The sequence below is a fragment of the Cinclus cinclus genome, chromosome 4, assembly GCF_963662255.1.
Source record: "Cinclus cinclus chromosome 4, bCinCin1.1, whole genome shotgun sequence".
In the NCBI taxonomy this organism is placed as follows: Eukaryota; Metazoa; Chordata; class Aves; order Passeriformes; family Cinclidae; genus Cinclus; species Cinclus cinclus.
Genome location: NC_085049.1, coordinates 39,831,398 through 39,853,342, shown reverse-complemented (window position 1 = coordinate 39,853,342; position 21,945 = coordinate 39,831,398). Strand labels below are relative to the sequence as shown.

At 36.2% G+C, this 21,945-nt stretch overlaps 1 protein-coding gene across 1 annotated transcript in view; it reads left to right on the top strand.

Annotated features, from left to right (window-relative positions):
• Positions 1-21,945, top strand: part of ADAMTS20 (ADAM metallopeptidase with thrombospondin type 1 motif 20) — an 81,427-nt gene that overhangs the window by 51,523 nt on the left and 7,959 nt on the right. Inside the window, exons 24-30 of the mRNA XM_062491150.1 lie at positions 670-777; positions 1,829-1,993; positions 2,210-2,500; positions 2,833-2,994; positions 4,790-4,966; positions 19,873-20,040; positions 21,261-21,434. Coding sequence (XP_062347134.1) covers positions 670-777; positions 1,829-1,993; positions 2,210-2,500; positions 2,833-2,994; positions 4,790-4,966; positions 19,873-20,040; positions 21,261-21,434 — 1,245 coding nt within the window. The remainder of the gene's footprint in view (positions 1-669; positions 778-1,828; positions 1,994-2,209; positions 2,501-2,832; positions 2,995-4,789; positions 4,967-19,872; positions 20,041-21,260; positions 21,435-21,945) is intronic.

The following is a 21,945-nucleotide window of genomic DNA, read 5'->3' as shown; positions in this document are numbered from 1 at the left end:
TTTGCCTAGGGAATTAAGTAAAAGAAGGGTAATTTTAAGACTGAATAGTTGAAAGTTGGTATGTGATTGAAGGATTAGAGTATATGACTTCAAGGAGACCAAACGCCTGTGATTATTTGGCAGTGGTGGAAGTTCCAATGTAGAATATTTTAAGGACATTGCCATCCTGCTTAATAAATAGTACCCAACCGGCTTCTTTAATAAACTTCTGAATATAGAAGCTAGTAAATTGGTGCAGTTTATTTTTAATTGTGGTACCTATTTGGCTACTGACTGAAACTGGGCAAATTTATATTCTCAGTAGCTGATGGTATAAGGGACAGGATAGCACAGCCACTGGCTTTGCTTGGTCCTTCTGTGCTGCCTGTGGCTTTGAAGCAGGACACTGTAATGTCTATGCTCCTTCTCTCCAGCAAGTTAGCCAAAACTGTTCTTTCTCAAAATACCAATATTATTGCTTATTACTAATGCAGTTTTAAGATCAAATAAATTTTTTTTTGACCCTTGATTTAAAACAAAGCAAAGCAATTAGATGAAAGGTCTTTGAATAATTCCAGGGAAAATGTAAAAGATGGTATTTACGTGTTAATTAATGCTAACCATTTGCTTTACGTTTGACTCTTCTGAAATGTATATTTAAAAAGCTTTTTTTTCCCCTCATGCACACAGGAGTGTGAATTGCCCTCTTGTCCAGAAAATACAAAATTATGGACTACTTCACTTCCTCTAGTTCATGTGAGGAAGGTGACCCAATGGAGATATGGATCATGGACCCCAGTATGTAATGTAGCAGTCATGCTTTGCAGAGTGGTCCTCCGCTCATTTCACCCATTTTTCCATGAAGCTTTCATTAATATGTTTTTCAGAGTGAAATCTGGTTGAGATAGATTAAAAAGGAGTTCTAATATTTTCTTAAGAAAATAAACTGTTTCTTAAGGAGCAAATAGACACTCCCAGCAAACTGCGTGCTTCAAATTCAACCAGGAAAAATAATAGGAAAAAAAGCAGAATTCTGGGAGCTGGGATACTGGTTGAAATAGTTTTTGTATGATTGGCAGTGTACAGGGAAGTGTTTTTTTAAATGTAATAGATGAGTTTCTAAGTATGGAGAACATATTTGATTTTAAAATAATATTTAAATCTTTTATGTGAATAGTAATACTAAATAATTGGAGTCTTTAATGGTCTAATGTGACGTTTTTTTTAATAAGCATTAGTGCAACAATTCCTACTTAAATGTTATTCAATGCAAGTTTTTTTTTTATTTTTATAATGTTGAAAAGCACTTTTACTTCATAGCAATATGAAAATTTAAAATTATCTATAAAATCTGGATATGTCCGTTAATCCCTTGAGATATTTAACAAAGTGTGTAATGAAGTTATATTTTTCTACAGCTATTTTAGCTAAGTAGCAGTAGAGGGTGCATAAACTGAGGCTATTCAGCAGTTCTTCATTAAGTCCACCTTGAACTTCACAGCTATAAAGGCATCGGAAGGGGCTCAATGGAATCTGCTAATACAAACCATAATGGCAAACATATTGTTAATACTGGTTTTTATTTTAATAGTTGATGTAACTATTGCACATGTCTGCATAGCAGCAAAAGTGTTCTGGAAGTTACTGATGTTTCTGTTTCGTGCAACTGTGTAATTATTCCATGTTATATTTTAAATGCTGTCTATTGATACATACCAAAATGCTTCATGAAAATTAGGGCCATGCAATTCAGTTCCAAGACAACAGAAACTGTGTTAGTATTTTAGATGCTTGCATGATCTTTTTTTAGTCTCCTGAAATGTGATGACCTTGAATTGTTCACTGACAGTGCTCTGCATCCTGTGGGAAGGGCAGTCGTGCTCGCTACGTGAGTTGTAGAGATGCTCATGGAGAGATAGCAGATGAATCTTTGTGTACTCATTTACCACGACCGGCTGAAATTTCAAGCTGCTTTAGCTCATGTGGAGAGTGGAAAGTTGGAAATTGGTCCCCGGTAAGTATTAATTGTAACAATTTTTTAATGTATTTGGATTATTGGCCAAGTCTCTGTTTAGAAATTGAGAGTTCATTTTTTTTTTGCAAGCATGATTGAAATTGCATCACTTGAAAAAGCAAAGTACATCTTTGTTCTTGTCAAAAGTAAATATAAATGTATTTGTTCATTAATTATCAAATTCTGTGACAAACACTCTGTTAATCTTTTGGTCAGTGCACAGTTACCTGCGACAGTGGAATAGTAACAAGACAAGTCATCTGTGTCAACTATCATCAGCAAATCAATGAGAATTATTGTGATCCTGAAGGCCGACCTCCTAAGGAACAAGAATGTAACATGCCACCATGTCCACCAGTTTATCATCATGTTCCAAAAATACATGACCATCCAAGCCATTTTCCAGAAACAGGTTACCTCCCAATACACCCTCCACAAGACAATTTAAACCAGTGGAACCATCCTTCTGTGGGAGGATATCAATGGAGAACTGGACCATGGGGAACAGTAAGACATTTTTTTAGAATATATTAATTTGTTCTGTCACATGTGTGTTAGCATTTCTAGAAGTGTTATTGCAGTACAGATTTGGTCAAGAGAGAATCACATTAATTTTAAAAAGTATTGTTATTCTTGTTCTTATTGTTATTCAAAATATATTAAATTCTAAGTGTAATTTTTCTGTGATTTCAAATTTAAAATACTTCTGCATAGCAGTCATTTTTATTTGCAAATTTCAGTTTTGAAAATTAATGTTTAAAACTAACCTGTTTTAACCCATATACTTTGCATTTCTTTGATCATGCAATGGCAAAATGTATGTTTACCTGTTTTGGTAGTGCTCTAGTACTTGTGCAGGTGGATTTCACCGCCGAGTTGTAGTATGTCAAGATGAGGAGGGAAGAAGTTCCAGTAACTGTGATGAGGCAACAAAACCTTCAGAGTCAAGACACTGTGATTCTGGACCCTGCCCCCAGTGGAACTTTGGGAACTGGGGAGAAGTAAGAGCATTTCACTTACAAAGGGGAACACTGTTTTCCACATAAGCTTAGAAGTAGAAACATAATTATGTGACTGTAACTGGAACTGAACATCTTGTTTTCACTTATTTAATAGAGTTTAAAATTTAAAAAGAATGAGTTTCAGGCTGTTTATCTAAACTTTATTCTTCAGTCAAATCCAGAAATATAAGGAATGTAAATGGAAATATGAGTAGTGTAAATATACATCCAAAAGAAGTAAGTATTGTGTGAGGCTAAGGATATACAACATCAAAAAATCATATAGCTCTTGTACAACAGGTATCTTGAGACACAGAAAATTATATTCAGTTATAAAAAGCTGGATTGTATGCAGAAAAACCACAGTGCAATAGCCAGTATAGCCAAAAAAAAATTAACATAGGAAGCCATAGAGAAACTTTATTCCATGTAATTTCATAGGTACTAACAATGGTAACTCCAAGTAGTAGTAGCTACTGGGTTCTAGTTACGAATGTTAGAAGTATGGAGAGAGGAATATGCATCTAAAAGTTGTACCTGGGTTAGAACATTTTGATAATACATTTTATGTTATTGGACAAAGAATAGTTTCTCCATGCTGTGTCATGACCACACATTCCTGCTAAAATGCTATGGAAAGAGTTAAAGCTGATTATTTTTGTATTTATTGCAATCTAACCTCTTGTGATTTTTGCCCACTTTTATTGCTTTTGAAAATCAGTTACTGGAATTTAAAAAAAGCAGAAAAATTGGTTGAGTGACTTTTTTATTTTACCTTTTTTCTCCTTGTTTTGGCTAGATTTAGCCATTCAGTTCTCAAGGTCAGTCTAAATGTCGTATTTTTTCTATCTGTAGCCATAGACTTGGGATACATGATGTAGTTTTTTCTAATTTAGAATAATTGAGAATCCAATAAAAAGGTTGGAACTATTAGAGATTGGTTTTAAGAGCTCGTTAGGAATGAGAACTTGTATTGAAGAATTACAGGCAAACTGAAACCCAGAAGACACATCCTATAAGTATTTTACACTTAGTCTGTATAAATTGGACTGTGTAAAAGTGTGCCCAGTATCTGACATTTCTGCCACTGTCTGACAGGGAAAACTACTTTTAAGACAAATTTCTGTTTTTTCCTCTTACTAAAGAAAGACATACATGCACATTTATTCTCACAATTACTTCTCCTTAATGGAGTGTCTATAACTGAGACTCTCTGCAGAAAATCACTTGATAAACCATAAAAATGTCATTTGGTAAAGGTTTTGGTGAGAGAATTGCATGAGATTAGACTTCAAGTTCTTATTCTTGAATAGTGTCCAGAGAATATGTGTCGCATCTTCCCCCTGGTCTCTCTGACCTGCCTCAGCTAGCTCGGGGTCAGAGAGATGGGGGATTTTTTATCCGACATGGACAAAGGCAAAAGATTAGAGGAGGCTCTCCTTCCCGGGATGATCCAAGTTTATTGTCCTGAAGGGTTCCAGGGAGAAGAGAGAGAGCATGGGAAACGCGGGGTATTTTCAATTCAGCTCAGGGGCGGAGGAACCCCGGGTCACAGCCACTCAGGGCTGGCCGGGGGAAAAGGGAGGGATTAAGGGAAGGGGAGAGCGACGCTACAAACCGAGAGGGGAAACAGAACAAACCATCCTCAGTGCAACACAAAACCATAAATGTGCATTACAACAAATATGGAAATAGAAATAATAAATAATATGATGTACTGATTATTGCTATATCTTTTGATTGGATGGTATGTGATAACTCATAAAATTACCGTATGTAAAATTCTTTGTTTCAGTGTACTCAGACTTGTGGAGATGGAATAAAGACAAGACTGGTGATTTGTCAGCTTCCCACTGGCCAAATGTTGGGTGATCAAAACTGTGAAATTCTAGACAAGCCACCTAACATGGCACAGTGTAATGTGCATTCTTGCCCTGGTGATGTTTCTTGGCATCGGGGACCGTGGAAATCGGTACGATAGCATTCAATAATATTTTTTTCTTTCTTGTTCTTTCTGTCACTCTGTTTTCCCTTGTCTTTTAAAAGATTTTATGTCATTATTTTATTTTATAACAGTGAAATAATAATGCATGTGGAATATAGTCAATGTAGTTTTATAAAAAAATTATTCCTGCAGTCATAGAATTAAATGAGAAGCAGCCATTTCCTTCAGTGGGAGCAGTATTGTGCTCTGTAAATCATCATAGGGAATATTTTGAAAATTACCAGAAATCATCATAACTGAAAACAGTACCTGATAGGTGTTCCATTTGGAAAGGTAACAATTTGATATGTGTTTAAATTTAAAATTTTATGCTGTAAATTATGCTGTAGTATTATCTACGTATTTATATTTGCAAAAACACCCTAAACATTTTAGTGCATAACTATTTCCCTATAGTATATCTAAGTATAAAATAACTCACATTCATGTATATTATACTCTGTCATCAAACATTTTACTTCATATTACTTGTACATTTGTGTATAAAAGTTTATATTAGTGGTTTTAAACCAGGGACTAATTAAAGCTATGTATAATTATGTATGTAACTATAATATGTTATTGTCTACATGTCACTGTCTCTTAATGTGTAAAAATGCATACTGTAATCACCATTAATCTTTAAAATTGCTACTAGCAGATTATTAGCATACCGAAGTAATCATAGCAAGCTCTGCAATACAGAGCACATTATAATTACCAAACTGTGAATTTGACAACAATATTGATTATTGTGCTAAATTCTAAGGGGAATAATGGCAATCAAAGGAGGTTGGATCCAGATCTGGTTCCATCAAAATTAGCAAAAAATCTGTCATTGACATCCCTGGGAGATCATCTGGTACAACACTTACTTGGGGCTTTTTTTATTAATAAAATTATGTAATTTGTCTCTTTGAAATAATATGGCAGCATTTTAAAAAATTGTCTGATTTCAACTATAACAATTGCTAATGTTCATATAAGCTATTCTAATTTTTTTTTGCAAAGAGACTGAAAAATGTAAGTTTGATTTAATGGTTTACCACAGTTATCTCTTTCTTCCACTACGCAAAGCAGAGTTTAGGGTTTGTGTTTAGCAGACACCAGAGTATCTTATTTACCCATTTTCCAAATAATTAGTGATGACTTGCTAATTAGTATTCATCAGGGGCTGAGAAGACAAGCAGGATTCAGAACACAGTTGCCTTTGAACTCAATGTTTATTTTCCTTCTAAATCAAGAATAATTCACAACATGTACGTTCCCTGACTAATTCAGTTTGCCCTACATTAATAGATTATGTATAACATCTTGTATTGTAAATGTTGCATATGGCTTAGTTTTATAAAGATTTTCACTTTGGTTTATTTCTCAAGTGTCATAAAAATCCATTTTAATCCTTCAAAAACTAAGTTTAGAACTGGATTCTATATATCAGAGAGAGAGGCCTCTTTTATATATGATTGCAAACTCTATAGTTAAGCCATAGAAGATTTAACTTCATCACATGCTGCAGAAACAAATGTAGGAGATTCGGGAAATAAAAGAAGGCTCACATATTGAATGTACTGTATTTTAATAATTGAGTTAGTTTGAATGCTGTCAGCACAGACACTTGGTTGTTTTCTGTTGCTGTTTAAGCACAGCAAAATTTATTCACTAAGGATGTCTATTAGGAAGGAGCAGTAAAAGCTTTCGTTACAGGAACACTGTTGTAGCCTTGTACAAACAGCTTTGTTAAGCCATGGTTGACCAGTGATTTGTTAGTTTGGTAATACATCATGGCCCTGCTTATCTTACACATTCCTGGCATAAAATATACTCTAATATAGAGAACCATTAATGGCTAGATGCTCTCTGGCTGCTGAAGTCCTCAAGCCTGTCATATCTACACTTAGCATATTCTCTATAAGATTGTAAGAACCAGACAAATAACTATTTATATTTTTCATAGAAGTATTGAGTAGTATTTGTCTGTCAGGTGAGCAGTGCATCAAGATTTTGTGTCTGCTAGTGGAATTCCAGTGTTAAAACCTAAACAGAAACAGTGATGCAAGACTAGATGAACTTGGAAGTCTTTTCCAACCTCCACGACTTTGTGAGTCTAACTTCTTCCACTAGCTATTGCTATATATTTGAGAACAAAGGACTTCTAGCAGTATGCTTCTATTTGTTATTATAGTTATTGATTAATTTTACACAACATAATTTACATTAAACATATCTTGTAAATGCACAAAAGGGCCCTTTCAAGGAAGGTTCAGTTTATGATTTGAAGCCAGAATTTTGGTTGATGCTTTCTGCAGTTTAGCAGCTGTGATGCTTTATATTGTCTGTCGGTGGCTATTGGAGCTGACCCTCAGAAAGCTTAAAGGCTGTGTACTGCTCTGTTCCTGGTTTCTACAGTTGAACAAATGGATGTGGGGCAAGTAAACCTCAAATTCTAAAGGTCTGTACCTTTAATTTTTATGTATTTTCTAAAGATTATAGGAAACTTGGGCAGGAATTACACTTGAGGAGTAGAATAAGCTATTAATATATGGGAAGACAATACCTTCGGGCTTTGCATAGTGAGGAAGGTTTATTCATATATTTGGACAGCAAGAATTTTGATAAATTTAGGAGTTTGATCTTATTCTTGGACCCCTGTACTTTTTCAGTGTGTACAAAAAACCTTGAACATCCAGGCACCAAATAGCAAGGTTTCTGCTTAGGCAGTTGGTAGTAGCAGTTGATGTTACCTTGGAAGTTTTGCATTTCATTTGGACAATCAATTCTTGTCTGAGTGTTGGTAGTTACCTAATTTTATAATGAGAATTTTAACCAGATATGTTTCAACTTGAAATATGTTTGGTTCTCATCCTTTCTTGTTTCTTTATCTCCTTACAGAATATAATTATATTTTGTTTGTCTGAAATGTTTATAAAATAAAGATCTTAATTATTTTTCTTTTCCTCACTCTTAGGATTTGTACTTGTAACTAATTTGGATTTGTAACTAATAAGTTTACTTGTGATGTCAGAGAAAATCGGCATAAAAATAATGGATTATTTTCAAAGTTACCCTGAAGTCTCAGAATTGTGTTACTGCCATTTTTTACTGCCCTTCAGACACATAATGTAATATTCTTCAAAGTTACTGTCTTTCTAGTGCTTCAGTTTTCTGCTTACTTGTTCCAAAATAATTTAGATGTAATTCTGTCTTTGCAGTAGTGGAAGAAATATATTAATATTCATATTAATATTATTCATATTAATGTTTATGAATCTATTTCTGAGAAATAGTCCCTGTTTCCTTCCAGTGTTGTTACTGCCAGGCATCCCATTGCCTTCTCCAGGAGCAGAAGCAGGCCAAACTTGCATAAGTAAAATATTTATTTGTTTTAATTTTAATGCAAAAATTCTTGCTATGTATGCTAAGTGCCTTCATTCACTTTTTCTAATGTGTAAAAATATTTATATCTTTAAAAATAATCTTTTATATTAAAAGGGAATTCAGAATCAGTGAAATTGGTTTTCAAAACCACCTTCAGTTTTTTACCTCTGCTTCTGCTGCTGCCTAATGGTGAACTCCAAAATACCTCACTGCCAGTACAGCACATTAAATTAATATCCGACTGCCTGAAATCTTGTTGCTAGCATCTGCTATTCATTTTTTTAAACTTTGGAAGTGGGAGGGGGGCCTTATCAGAAATAACTGATAGCAGATGTCACTGCCCAAATAATGTCATAAAACAGACTTGGGATAGTGAATTTTATTTAAGGTCATTCTGATAAAAATGAAAGTAAAAACTTGTTTCTGAAACTCAAAAACAAAATATTTGTGTAATGTTCATCGAGAGGAAAATTCTCCTGTTTGGTGCTATGTTGCCTGTATAGCTTGAAATAATAAATAAGTTATAATGTATGTGTAATAATTTAATTTAATGACTGTGACTTGTGTCTGTGAAATACATTTGCATTTTAACACTTATTTTTCATGCATGTTGTGTGGCTTTTATATTTATCGTGCTCGTTATTAAGTAGTGTTAATGTTTAAAGCCCTTAAGAAATAAAGGGTGGGATAGGCACTAACCACTTCTGCTGAAAGTGAGGGTTTTCTTTAACCTGTGTGTTGAAATTAACTTCATATGATACTTTATTGACAATTGTTTTCATGGGTAAAGCTCTTATATTTGAACACAAAAAAATATTGTTACTGATAAAACCAGAGGCTGATGCTGTTGACCAATTTGACTGAGATAGATGGTTGGAACATAGTCTTTGATGGTGAAGCTAAAAGACCCTAGCTTCTGAATCTTTTGCTGGAGCTGTAATTTTGGGCCCCAGTCCTCTCCCACTTAGTGAGTGACAAAACACAGAGAAGAATGAGGATCATAATATACTGCTCAACTCTTATCTCAAAGACATAACATGGTTTTTTACATTCCTGAAACAATTTTGGTAGGAAGAGGTTTGCAGAACTTTCAGACCTTTCATTTAGAAAAAGGACAAATAAGAGTGGGACACAGTCAAAATAAAAGCAAATAATAATAAAATATAATAATAATAATAACAACAACAACGACAATAATAATAACAATAGTATAATATAATATAATGCATACACACAAAAAAAAGCAAACCAAAAAACCCTAAACACAAAACCCCAACAACCAGAATATAATGAAAGGGGAAAAGTAGCAGATGGTGTGTAATACCATGGCTGAATACATACAGCCATTTAATGAGAATGAAAGGAATGTGAAGCTACTGGTGTATTTATTATAACTTTCAGAAAAGCTGGAGGGTTCTCGGTGGTCAGATTCTTGTGAAAATCGTTCTAAGCTGCCTGTATGTATGTAGCAGCTTCGAAAACCCCAGTCAGAACTCATAGATATTGGTTCAAGTGATTTTGGAACTCAGATTTAAAAGTCATTAAATATATATTAAAGTATTAGCATTTCCAAGCAATTGTGAGGATCAGTACATAAGGAAAGGAAATTAACAATATGTTCTGTAGTTCTGTGTTGCAGGTGTTCCTAGTCCTTTCTTTGAAAACCAGTAATTGTGGGAGACTGGTGACTCCCCTAAGACAGGCTGCTCTATTGATCAGTGTGTGTTCTAGCATGCATCTATTTTATGGACCTTTCACTTCAGTGACAGCAGGATTAGACACTTAGATTTCCTGCTAAATCTGTTCTTCAGAAGCTTCCATGCCTGCTCATATTTATGTACAGAAAATGTAATATTGGAAATATTGTTAGTAAATTGCAAATATACAGAAAAGTGGTTTAGGTGAAAAGAAATTAGATTTCAACATGTGAAGATAGGTAAAATGTTGGATTTCTCATCCAAAATGTACTCATACTTTCATGCTAAAATAATACTTAATATAATTTGGGGGAGGTATTAATTCTTTAAGTTATGTTAAGTGCCATAGAAAAAGTTATATTTTCTATGCTCCTGCGAAGTTTAAAAAATTTCTGAAAATATTATATTGTGCCAGAATATACTGTGTTGTGTTTCCAGTTAAAGTTCAAATACAAAATCTTAGATTTTCATCACATGAAAAAATTGACATGATTTGAAGTAATATTTTTTTATTGAGCAGAAAGGCACACAGAGCTCATGTATTTGTCATTCCTTTAATTTCTGAGCTACTGTTTTGCTGTTGCTAACATGACTAAAAATGATAAATCAGAGCTTGCACTTGCTGGGATCCAGCATTTCTTTTGCTCATATTTAGATTTTTGCAAACTCAGCTGAACCTAATTAATCTACTATTGTAAAACTGACTTATGTCTACTTACTTTTGTAACTGGTTAATTTAAAAGACCCTATCCTTTAAGATAATAATATTAAGTTTTGAGTAGTTAAGATATTACAATAGCTGTGCAACCCCTTTGTAGAGATGTAGCTTCCATAACAGAGATCCTCCATCATATTAAAAATATGCTCCAGCTTTCATTGTGAAGATGTGAACAAAATGTCCCTCTCAGGAGGCCAAAGTTACTTTACAGTGAGAACGCAGTTTTATGTCATTCCTGTGCATTTGTTCAGTTTTCCCCAGCTTCACAGGAGGCTGGAGACTAAACCTAACTGTGATAGTCTGTTAAACTGTGTCCAGTTTTTGGAAGCAATAAACGGATTAATTTTGGGTTGTTCTTTGGTTTTCATGGAGGTTTTTAGACACAGCTGTTGGATTTGAAAAATGTGTCCCGAAATTTATCCATTTATTTGAAACAGAGAGAAACGCCTGCATTTCTTTTTGTCATGGTGGATTTCCTTAATGTCTCCATTTCTGCCACCCTTCTTTCTTGATGCGTGCACTTTAGTCACTGTATCCAGTGCTGCTGTTTTCATGTAATTGCTTAAAAGTTACTGGTGCTACATGACTGTGGGGTACAGAAAGATGAGTCTTGCTGAAGTCTGTTCAAGTCAGCAATTTGGTGTCTGCGATGCTGTAATGGTCAAAGTGCCCATAAACTCTTGCAGAAGGTATCAAAGGCACAGAGCTGGACTGCAATTTTGTAAATTTGACACGAATTTATACTTGTAGATTAGATTTTCAAAAAGACCTAATGAGAGTCTAGCTCTGTTCCTGATTGCCACTGATTTCAGAAGGAAAGGTAAGGCAGAATTGTTTGTTCGGGATGTTGGTTTTTTGGTTTTGTTTTTTTAATTTATTAATGTTTCTGTATTTTTAATTGTGATTTGTCTCAGCCATCTGTCTGTTGTATATATCATTGATATCATATATATCAAATTAAAGATGATAAAAAGTACACATACCAGATAAATTGCTGCAGGAATGCTGGTTGCACACAGTAGTTTATCTGTTCTCTCACTCCCCACAATTAATAAGCTGATCATACTTTTCATTGTTTTAATATATACTGTAATGAATAACAGTTTCAATGTTGCTTGAATGAGAGCTGATGGTGAAGTTTCTAGCAGAGATACTTGCAGAATCTTCAGTGACAAATTTGACAGCACATGAGGTAGCTGAGCCTGCCAAATGGCTGTTGAAAAGAGGCAGAAATACCTCTTGGTTTCCTTATTTTCAGGAGGTAACCAGACAAAGAGGACTAAAATCAAGAGCACGTAAGGCAGGAAGAATAACTAGACAATACAATTTTTGCTGTAATTGAGAGGTGAAATGGGAAATATAAAGGAAGAGGTAAATGAGATAGCTTATATGTCACCACTGTTGAATGAGAACTCATGAAAATAGGATTATTATTTTTAAATTTCCACCCACATCTCAATAATCTGTTGTTCCTGTGCAATTGTAATAGCTAAACGCTTGTTTGAAAGTCTAATTGTGTTATGTGAGTCATGTAGGTAAAACAAAGAGAAGGTTGCTGACTGGAAAAGCTCAGTCTCATTTATGAGATACAGGTAGACAGTGTAGGAATGCACAACACAGTGAAGCCTGTCTGAGGATCACAGTAGGTGGGGAGCTGAGCATAGTAACTCATGGGGGGTGGTCTGCCCACAAGCATGGTCTGGTTTTCAAATGCTCTATAGTTGGCATCAAGAAGGATGTCAGGCTTTAGGCAGTAATGGGCAGAATAGTGGTGTTCATCCTAAGGGGGAAAGAAATGATAGGGCTTTCAAAGAAGGACCTACAATAAAAGACATTCTGTAGATGATCTTTAAGTGGAATATGAAGGGTTCTTTGATTTTTTTCCAGCAGCTGAAAACAGTATGGTTGTTCATCTGACATTCAGGCAGATTTCCATTTTCTGGCATTAAGGATACTGCCAGCTGCACTGGACAAAAGAATTCAGACCACGTGGTGTCAACTTAAAAAAAATATCATCTAAAGTTTCTCAGCATCATCAGCAGAGTGTGGCTTCTTCAGACTTGAAATCCTTTTACCTTCAATGTATGTGCTGATGGTTCTGACTTTTTTTTTAATCAGGATGTTCCTCTTTATGTTTAAGAGGAATAGCACATTCCTAATAGATGCCAGATATATCCTCTCATAGCAGTTTTTCCTTCCTGTTATCCACATCAGTCCTAAAATCTGTCTTTAATCTTCTTCATTCCATCATTCTTGCTTTTTCTGTTTTTGTATGTAGATGTATGCAGCTTCTCATTTATGTCCATTGGTTAAATAGATACACTTCAGCATGCTTGGAAAATGGTTATTCGGAAGTTTTTTGTTACCCTTAAGATGAAAGTTGGAACATTATTAACTTATGAAAATTATCTAAAAAGGAGTCCAATAGAAGCATCTTTTTTGATGGAGCACACAGTGCTCAGTCCTGACAGAAAATGTATGGCTGGGGACAGTGGCCAGGTTAGATGTCCTCAGAGAGTCAGAGTAGGCTCTGTGCTCAGCTGCCACTTGCAAATAGCTGTTAGGTTGTACTGCAGTGCACTCCAGAGCTCCTACACACACACTGGGACTGTGTGGAGCACTGGTGTTAACATCCCCAGTTAACATCTGGTAGCCCTGGAAAACAATGTGGATGATAGAAATTTGGTGTGTGCCTGCTTCTCAGCTTGTTACCCAGCCAGAATATGTAACTAGACTGAAAAGGGGGAAAAAAGTAAAAGTCCCTCCTGGGCTGGCTAGGAAAAAGGATCACTGCCTTATTTTGTTTCTGAGTTTAAAAATTCCAATATTAGATGATAATACTTGGAGCAGATTGTCCTCTGGTCCATTCTGCTCAGGGCAGTAGGTAATGGCCATTCTTTTGCACAGGGCCTGTCGTGCCTGAGCTGCGGAGCTGAAGAGAATGGCTTCTAAAAACAAATGTAAAAATTTCCCTCATAAAAAAAAATGAGACCTGACCTTCAACAGTACTTTTCATTACAAAACTCATGTAAACTGCACTCACCACTTGTGAGTTTCTCAATTAATTACAAATAGCTGAAGTGAAATCGCTGGGGAGATGTACTGAACAGTGGACTTCAAATAAATGCTTTTGAAGTAACACTATAAATAAGCTTAACTCAGAGCAGTACTCTGACTTGAAAGCTATCTGAATACAGAAGAGGTGTTGTCATAAGTACTGCAATTATGATGGAAAAATAATATCCAATGATACTTTCTGGATGAAGTTTAGGCCAACATTAACTAAAAAGACATGATTACAATCTGCTGAATCTAGTTATAAATAACTCAGGTCACGGAGGAAAGAGGATGGCATTTTTCATATGTTAGAATTAAGTGGCTGTGGGATGCTTAAGTTTGCCTACATGTTTCCTCGTAAAAATATCCTGACACCCCACAGCAATATGTTGCTTGTATTGGATGGATAAGGATCTGGTTAAAAACTAATTTTGGAGTCTGTAAAAATTTTTCATAATAATTAAGGTGAGGCATGGCGATTGTGGAACCATAATTCAGGTTTAGCAAGGATTCAGAAAGGACTATCAGGCAGCACTAGCAAGCATATTGAGGATTCCTTCCTGGACAGATAATACAAATCTGTATTTTTTAGATGAGAGTATTTGCAACAGGTAAAAATTATGCCTTTTTTGTAGCGTAGAATTGGCAGCTTGTTCTGTGAAGTCTCACTGTAGAGCTTGAACAGAAAAATATCCACATTTTTGACCTTTCTCTGCCTAAAACCTGGGAAAGAGCAAAAGATGAACCTCATGCAAGTGAGGGTGTAGCATCCCTGTCATTGAAGACAAGACTGACGAACTGCTGTCAGGAATGGTCCATGTATAGCTGATACAAACTGAGCAGTCATGGATTGGATGATGTCTGTAAGTCCTTCTTAGCCTAGCCTTCCTCCCTTTCATTTCTATAGCTGCAAAAGCACAGTGGCAAAATAAGTGGCAAAAGAGATTTGCAGACTGCAGATGGAAGAAGGACTTAATCAAATCAAGATGACTTCAAGATGTTCAAGACAACATCAGAGGAATGTGATGTAACACCGAACTTTTGAAATCAAGCCATACTCAAAGAGATAACTTAGAAATATCTTCAGTGTAACTTCTGTAGTTGACATAGGTATAACTTAGATGTAATGGTAAATCACACACACAATTCTTGGAGTTCAATCCACTCCTTCTTAGGAGTAATGGAAAGTTTGATCTTTGGTCCTTTCTGGGTGCATAACCTAATGGCACAGGTGTTTGTACTTGTTTTAGTGAAGAATTACTGACTCTGAATTAAGGAATTCAGTAGGATCTAATTACAGAGTATGTGTTGCTTCTTAACAGTTGTCAACATACTTAAAGGAATGAACAACTCCTTGAGTGCTTGTATCTGAAAAATGCATATTATGCTGAAGCACCACAAAAACCCCTGGGGAGTTGCAGCAAGCAGAGGAGGCAGACACAAGAAGATCTAATATGGCAAATGAAAGTTGAAAGTAATTCTCAACTAAGCAATGCTCAAAGTACTGTTTTATTAATGTCTTGATCCCACTCCTAGAATATTGAAGAGTCCAAACAAGCTTTTGAGCCAATTAGAGATCATCAAAATGCAGTTTGCCAGACAACTCTAGCAACTACCATGTTTAATCATGTTTTAAACTGAACTTTCTGACCAGTCACAAAAGTACCCGACCAAAAAAAAAAAGGCAGAAAAAGGAAAAAAATACCTTTTAACATTTGTAATATATTTTATCCTTTTTCAGTGCTGCTGTTGTGGCTTAGCCCTTGTAGGCATTGAATACCACACAACCACTCCCTCCCTCCTGTTTGGTGGAATGGGGGAGAGAATTAGAAGGATAAAAGCAAGAAAGTTCATGGGTTAAGAACAATAATTTTTATACGTAAAGCAAAAGCTGTACCAACAAGGAAAGCAAAGCAAGGGATTCATTCACCATTTCCCATGGACAGGCAGATATTCAGCCATCCCCAGAAAAGTAGGGGTACATCATGTGTGATCATTATTTGGGAAGATAAATGCCATCGCTCCACATGCCTCTCCTTCCTCCTTTTTCCCCACAGCTTTTTTTGCTGACCACAACATTACTTGGTATGGGCTGAGTCCTCTTGACTTTTGCACCTCCAGCCTCCTCACTAGCCTTGATGCTGTGTGACACTCTTCACCAGTAACTAAAATATCCATATGTGTTTTCAATACTGTTTTGCTCACAAATGCACAAGCTTTCACTGTGAAGAAAATTACCTCTATCATCTTCTAGTTACTCATTTATATTTTAAATTTCTGTATATCCAATAACTAATACAAAAAGAAACTGTTACATGCTTTCCATTTACTGGTCGGTTTTTCAGTATCCAGAAGCCCAGTAGGTTACCAGCTAAACTACACAAAGCACTTCATTAAAGAAAAGGTACAGAATCCACCAAATAATACAAGGTCTTGAACTTTTCAATGAAATAATAATAGCAAAAGATTCAAAAAGCTTTTAGTGAAATTGCATATCTGCTGCAGAAAGAGCCCTAATTTGGTGGGAATTGATAATGGCATGCCTGTCTGAGAGTCCATCTGTGCCACAGAAAGCATGAGTTTTTTCAGGCTGATGCCTACAATACTTTATTGCTATGAAGAAAACACAAACAGATGAATCCTAGTTACCAGTGTTATGGAATGACTTTGAACAATAGTAATGAAATCCAGCTTTTTACTTCAGATTTATGTTTTTTAAAGAACATGACATATGGGAAATATTACTTTATCCAATGTTGAGACAAGTGCTAGAATTTCTGTGTAAAATGGTTACAGGATGGGGTTTTTTCAATTTGCATTTTTTGAGATGTTCATATTTCTTCTGAGATTTAATGTTCTTAAGGATTTTTTTCTTCCTACATGGTTAATCTGCAGAAAATATATGGAAAATTGTGCTCTCTCTCCATAAACCTGCAATTGTGTGGGATGTCATACAAATGAAACCACATTACAGACAAACTGAGCCATGAGGACCATGCTCAAGGACCATGTTCAAGTTTGAGGGGAGGGTGGTCAAGCATACGGAATTGCTGCAGTTGTACTTTCCCTGGTCAGGAAAGTTAAGCCTTGGGAAGACCACCACCACATCAGGTTGGGTGCCAGGCAGGAGTAGAGTGTGTAATAACGCTTTTAAGAGCTTCAGGAAGGAACACAGGCTCATGGAGGGTGAAGTTCAGCCCTGTAAGAAATGTGCTCTGGGCCTGATGCACTAAGAGGAGAGGAGTGGCTTCCTGAGCACAGAACAAGGCTTTGCTCCTGCACCAGTGAGAATTTGACACTTCTTAGTGACATTACAGAGCTGAAGGAAATCCAGGCAGGCGGGTGTTCTGTATGTAGCTCTCTAAAAAAACCACTGGCTGGTGGGGATAGAGGTCAATGAAAGACATCCCCCTGTAAGCTGCATTTAGATGCCTTTAGGCACTTCAAAATCCCACTCAGATCTTCTATGGAATCTATATTTTCATTCAAGGAACTGAGCAGCGTCTATGCTATGTCCTTACAGAAATGTTAAGTCGTTCCCCACTTGATATTGATGAAATGTTTTTATTCACCATTTGAGTAATTTGATGTTCTGTCTTTGCTATTTGTTCTCTGTAATGGAGGACAGTCAACACTTACCTACTTGTCAGGAATCTCCCATGAGAAGTATATTGGACAGGAATAATCTCTTGCTGAAGGTGGGTCACTATGCAGTAAGGAGCACAGCTGAGCCTGTCTGCATATGATTCCAAAGCACTTTGGGAGGAGACAATCCTTCTAAGAACTTTTTAAATACATTATCTAAGGAATGAAGCCAGAAAATGCCAAATTTCAGAAGAATAGTGTACATAAAGAGTAATGCACCTTCTAGAACTTTCCATGGATGATCCTGGATCTTCTACATCCATGGCAAGTCTATTAGCTTTTTCATGTGTTAAAAAAATAAAATTGGAGCATTTCTTTTTCTTCAGTTCCACTAAATATCATCTATCACTGTTTTGCAATGTGCTTCACTCACCTGCTTTGCACTCACTGTCCACTTGGAGCAATTTCTTTCTTTAATTGTTAGTAGAAATTGAGGAAAATCTCTTTTCAGGATGTTGATTGTCCTTATGAGTTTGTAAAGTGACAAGCCAGCCAATCTGTTAAAGAGGTTGTGCATGCATGTAGAACTAGACTGTTACACTTTTTAAGAGAACTTTCTTAAGGCCCTTGGCTGTGGCTCATGGCAATCTAGGTTCTTCTGTAACTGATATGCTTGCGATGAGAATAACAATCCTCAAATCAGTTGCCTAAATTTTATTGAGGTCCCAGTGAAATTGTAAAGAATCAGGTCCTTAGAGAGATTAAGGTTTCTATTTCTCACACTGTGATTAATGGGAGATAGTCACTGCAGCAGATGTAAGAATCTGGCACTTTCAGTACAAAACCTGGTAAATATTTGCCTGAGAACAACAGCTGGATTAATGTTTTTAAAATAGAGAACAAGCAGCTGTAATGAATTAATCTGCTAGGTAAGACATTTTTGTTCAACAGTTTGTTAAACAGAATCTCGGCTTACTCAGTTGTCCTCAATATCACACAGATTTCTACATCTTTGAACACTTATATGTAAAATCTTAAAGGGTTAATTGAAAATGCAACTGTGTTCAAAATTAACATTTTGCAGAATGAAGCAATATATTTATCACACAAATATTTACCAGGTTTTATACTGAAAGCTGGATGACCTGAACTTAATTTCCTGAAAATAGAAGACATATGTATTCACAAATGCTTTGTTAAGTTAGCATGTAATGCTAATGATGTAGGTGATGGTGATGTAACATAAAGCGAAGAGAAATATCTTCATTGCTTTTGAGGAAAGTCTGTATTTAATTTTTTTTTCATATCCACTAAATGCAATTTTTACTGGATTATTATTTTTCTATGTGAATTAATTCTCTTCCCATTGCAAGTGCTTTTTCAAGCAAAAAATAAAGCATGGATGAAATCCTAGAGCAAATTAAGCATGCTCTCTTTCCAGACAGAAAAAAATCATCTCCATTGATCTGAACTTTTTAACAGAATGATGTAAAATAGTATTAATGACAATATTTAAGAAGAAAGTGCTAAAGTACTTATATTCACTGTTCATGGTTCAGTAGGAATCAGCTGAGTAGCCACCTAATGTGGAAGAAGTTCAGATGTTTGCCTTCCACGTTAGACTGAAAGCTCCCTACTGTAGCCCTACTGTGTAGGTTGCTGATGTGATGAATTAAGATCAAACCTCACTGAATTCTGACAGCAGTTTAGCAGAGGTATGGCTTTTTCTCCACAAGAGCCTGACCCATCAGGCATGCTGCAGTCTCGGCTGGGGCTTACTGCCAGGGTGGTTTCATGGAACAGACCTGCAGCCCCATCAGTTTGGCATTGGAGGGAGGAAGGCAGGCCAGCTGTGTATATTGTATCCCATTTCTTTCTGGAGAAAATGGGACACTGGGGTGGTGGGGCAAGTCCATGCCTCCAAGGACTGCACTTTAATTGATGGTGTCTCTATTTGATACCTCTTCTCTTGCCTCTTTGCCATGTGCCATAAGATACCCAAAGCCCATGGAGGGGAGTTGCCAAGCAAACATGACTTTGTAGCTAGAAACACACACAGCCATGATATTGCATTTTCCTTTCTTTGATGCTTGTGATAAGCATCATGCCTACATGAAAACGGCAGTGCTCAGGCTGGAAACAGGCAGCTGCTAGAGTGTGTTCTTGTGAGATCATAGTATCAAGCTGTCTCCTGCGTGGATATGGATGGCTGAGCACAGGTATTTCTCAGTGGTTACATCAATGAATGAACAAGATGTGAGAGATATTTGGCACCTGATCTGTAATGCTTGGTATGAGAGAGCTTACAGAGAAATTTCAGACATGTAGAGCAGATGTTGTCATAATACAGAAACTTCTATAATGGCCAAGTTCGTTTTGGGTTAGGCCACAGCTTTTTCTGGTATTCTTACTACTCTGAGATTTTTAGCAAAGTAGTGAAATAACACTTCTCATTTCAGTGTTCTGTTTCGTGTGGAAAAGGTTTGAAGTTTCGTGATGTGCATTGTATTAACAGTTTCCAAGCAAAAATAGAGGAAGACAACTGCAAACAATTGAAAAAGCCACGAACATACAAAATATGTAGAGCTGGAAGATGTCCTTCTTGGAAGGCCAGCAGATGGAAAGAGGTATGCGAAAGCTTCTATAATTATATTCTCCATGAAAATACAAGACAAGATCATATTCATGACACATTGTTTCAGTGGAAATAATTGTCAGTACACACATCACAATGAAATTTACAAATTAGCAAGTACTTAATTGTGTTTTCTTTTTCTTTCTTTTAAGAGTAATGAAAAATAAATGTCTGTGAAAACAGAAGTTATTTGCTAATCTGAATGTTGCACTGAATAGGTACTTAGGACTTTCCTCATCTTACCATGTAAATTAACAGTAAATTTTTAATCTTTACTTCTTACCTTCTGTAATGAATTCAGGACTATCACTATTTGCTGTCTTAGTCTAAATAGTGAAATGGTGCCAGGTTTGTGGGAAAAGGACAAAAAAAGGGTCCTGTGGGCACAAATACTGGTCTTTTCCCTGGTTTGGTTTCATAAAATGTCTCTCACCTTGTTGTAAAATTGTGTGTAACTGAGCACATTATAATATTTAGTATTTCACTCACTCTTTCAGCACATGACTCCCCACATTGGTAAAGACACAGTACCACTCTCCACATTTTGGCCACGTTTAATGGAACAGTATGAAAGGTTGGGCCTTTAGGTAGGCTTTGGGATATAATCATGCTTCTGCCTGGAGTAAAAGGGGGCTGTTTATCTGAGCAGGCATTAGTGGTGTAGCAAAATTCCTTTGGCCAGGAAGAAGGAAAAGAGGCATTTGGCATTTAAGCTCTTCAGGGTTCAAAATTCTTAGTACTCCTTGCGAAAGATAGAGTCCTCAGAATATTACAGTATTTGCAAGATTTTGTTACCTGCAACACTGAGTTTTTTTCTCTTCTATTGTAGTACTTGCATTTTAAATCAGCAGGCAAGACTGTCAGTCTCTAATAACGATAAAATATAAACTCAGACTTTCAACTGAAAGTTGAAATCTAATTGGTCTTACAAATTTGTAAACTGTTGCTTTGCATATGCCTATCGTGATTGTCCCCATCATGAATTAAGGTAGGCAGAGAGCTCAGCTTAGTACCTCAGATGCAATTATTTTCAAAACATTTTAATTGTAGTTTTGCGTTTTCAACATAAATTTCTTCAGGTATTGTACTCGTATCACAGGTGCTGTGAAGTATAGTTTAAATAATATCATAGGAAACTTCTAATGACAGCTGTACTCCGTTCAGGCAGCTGTGTCGTTTCACAGTGACACAACTAATGTTGATCATTTTCAGTGTTCTGTATCCTGTGGAGTGGGGATTCAGCAAAGGGAAGTCTCCTGCCAGGTGGCAGGCCTGGGGCGGGTGAGTGACGCGATGTGCGGCCGGGACCCGCGCCCCGCCAGCGCGAGGCACTGCCAGCTGCCCGCCTGCCTTCTCTACCACTGGCTGGCACATGGATGGGAAAATGTGAGTAGGGGTTTTAACTTGGATGACTTACTGAGTTATGTGGTATGGCATAACAAGTTTGGGGTTTTCTGTTCTTTTTTTTGTTTCCCCCCCACACATTTGGATACATTTCTAGTAGCTGTTATGCTGCAGAATAACAAATGACCATGCTGGAAACTTTGAAGGTCAAGCTTGCAAAACTTAAGAAGTGACAAAAAATGTCAAAGACTTTATTTATACTCTGTTTTTATAATCTCTACAGGATTTGCTTGTCTATTGTTGTAGATAAAAGCTGTGGTGGAGTTCTGAGCAGGTACTTATTGATAGGACTGTCTCTACATACTTCTCTACATACCCCATAAGATGTTTAATAAATCCTTACTATGACATATCTTTTTAAAAAGCAGCTTTTTAAGAACAGAAATCCAGAAGAAATGACATGTGGAAGTAAACACCTTGGGGGTAAAATATTTGGAGAACAATGTTCATAAGAAGTTCTGTATGGAAGATTTAGAGCATCTTAAAAACTCAA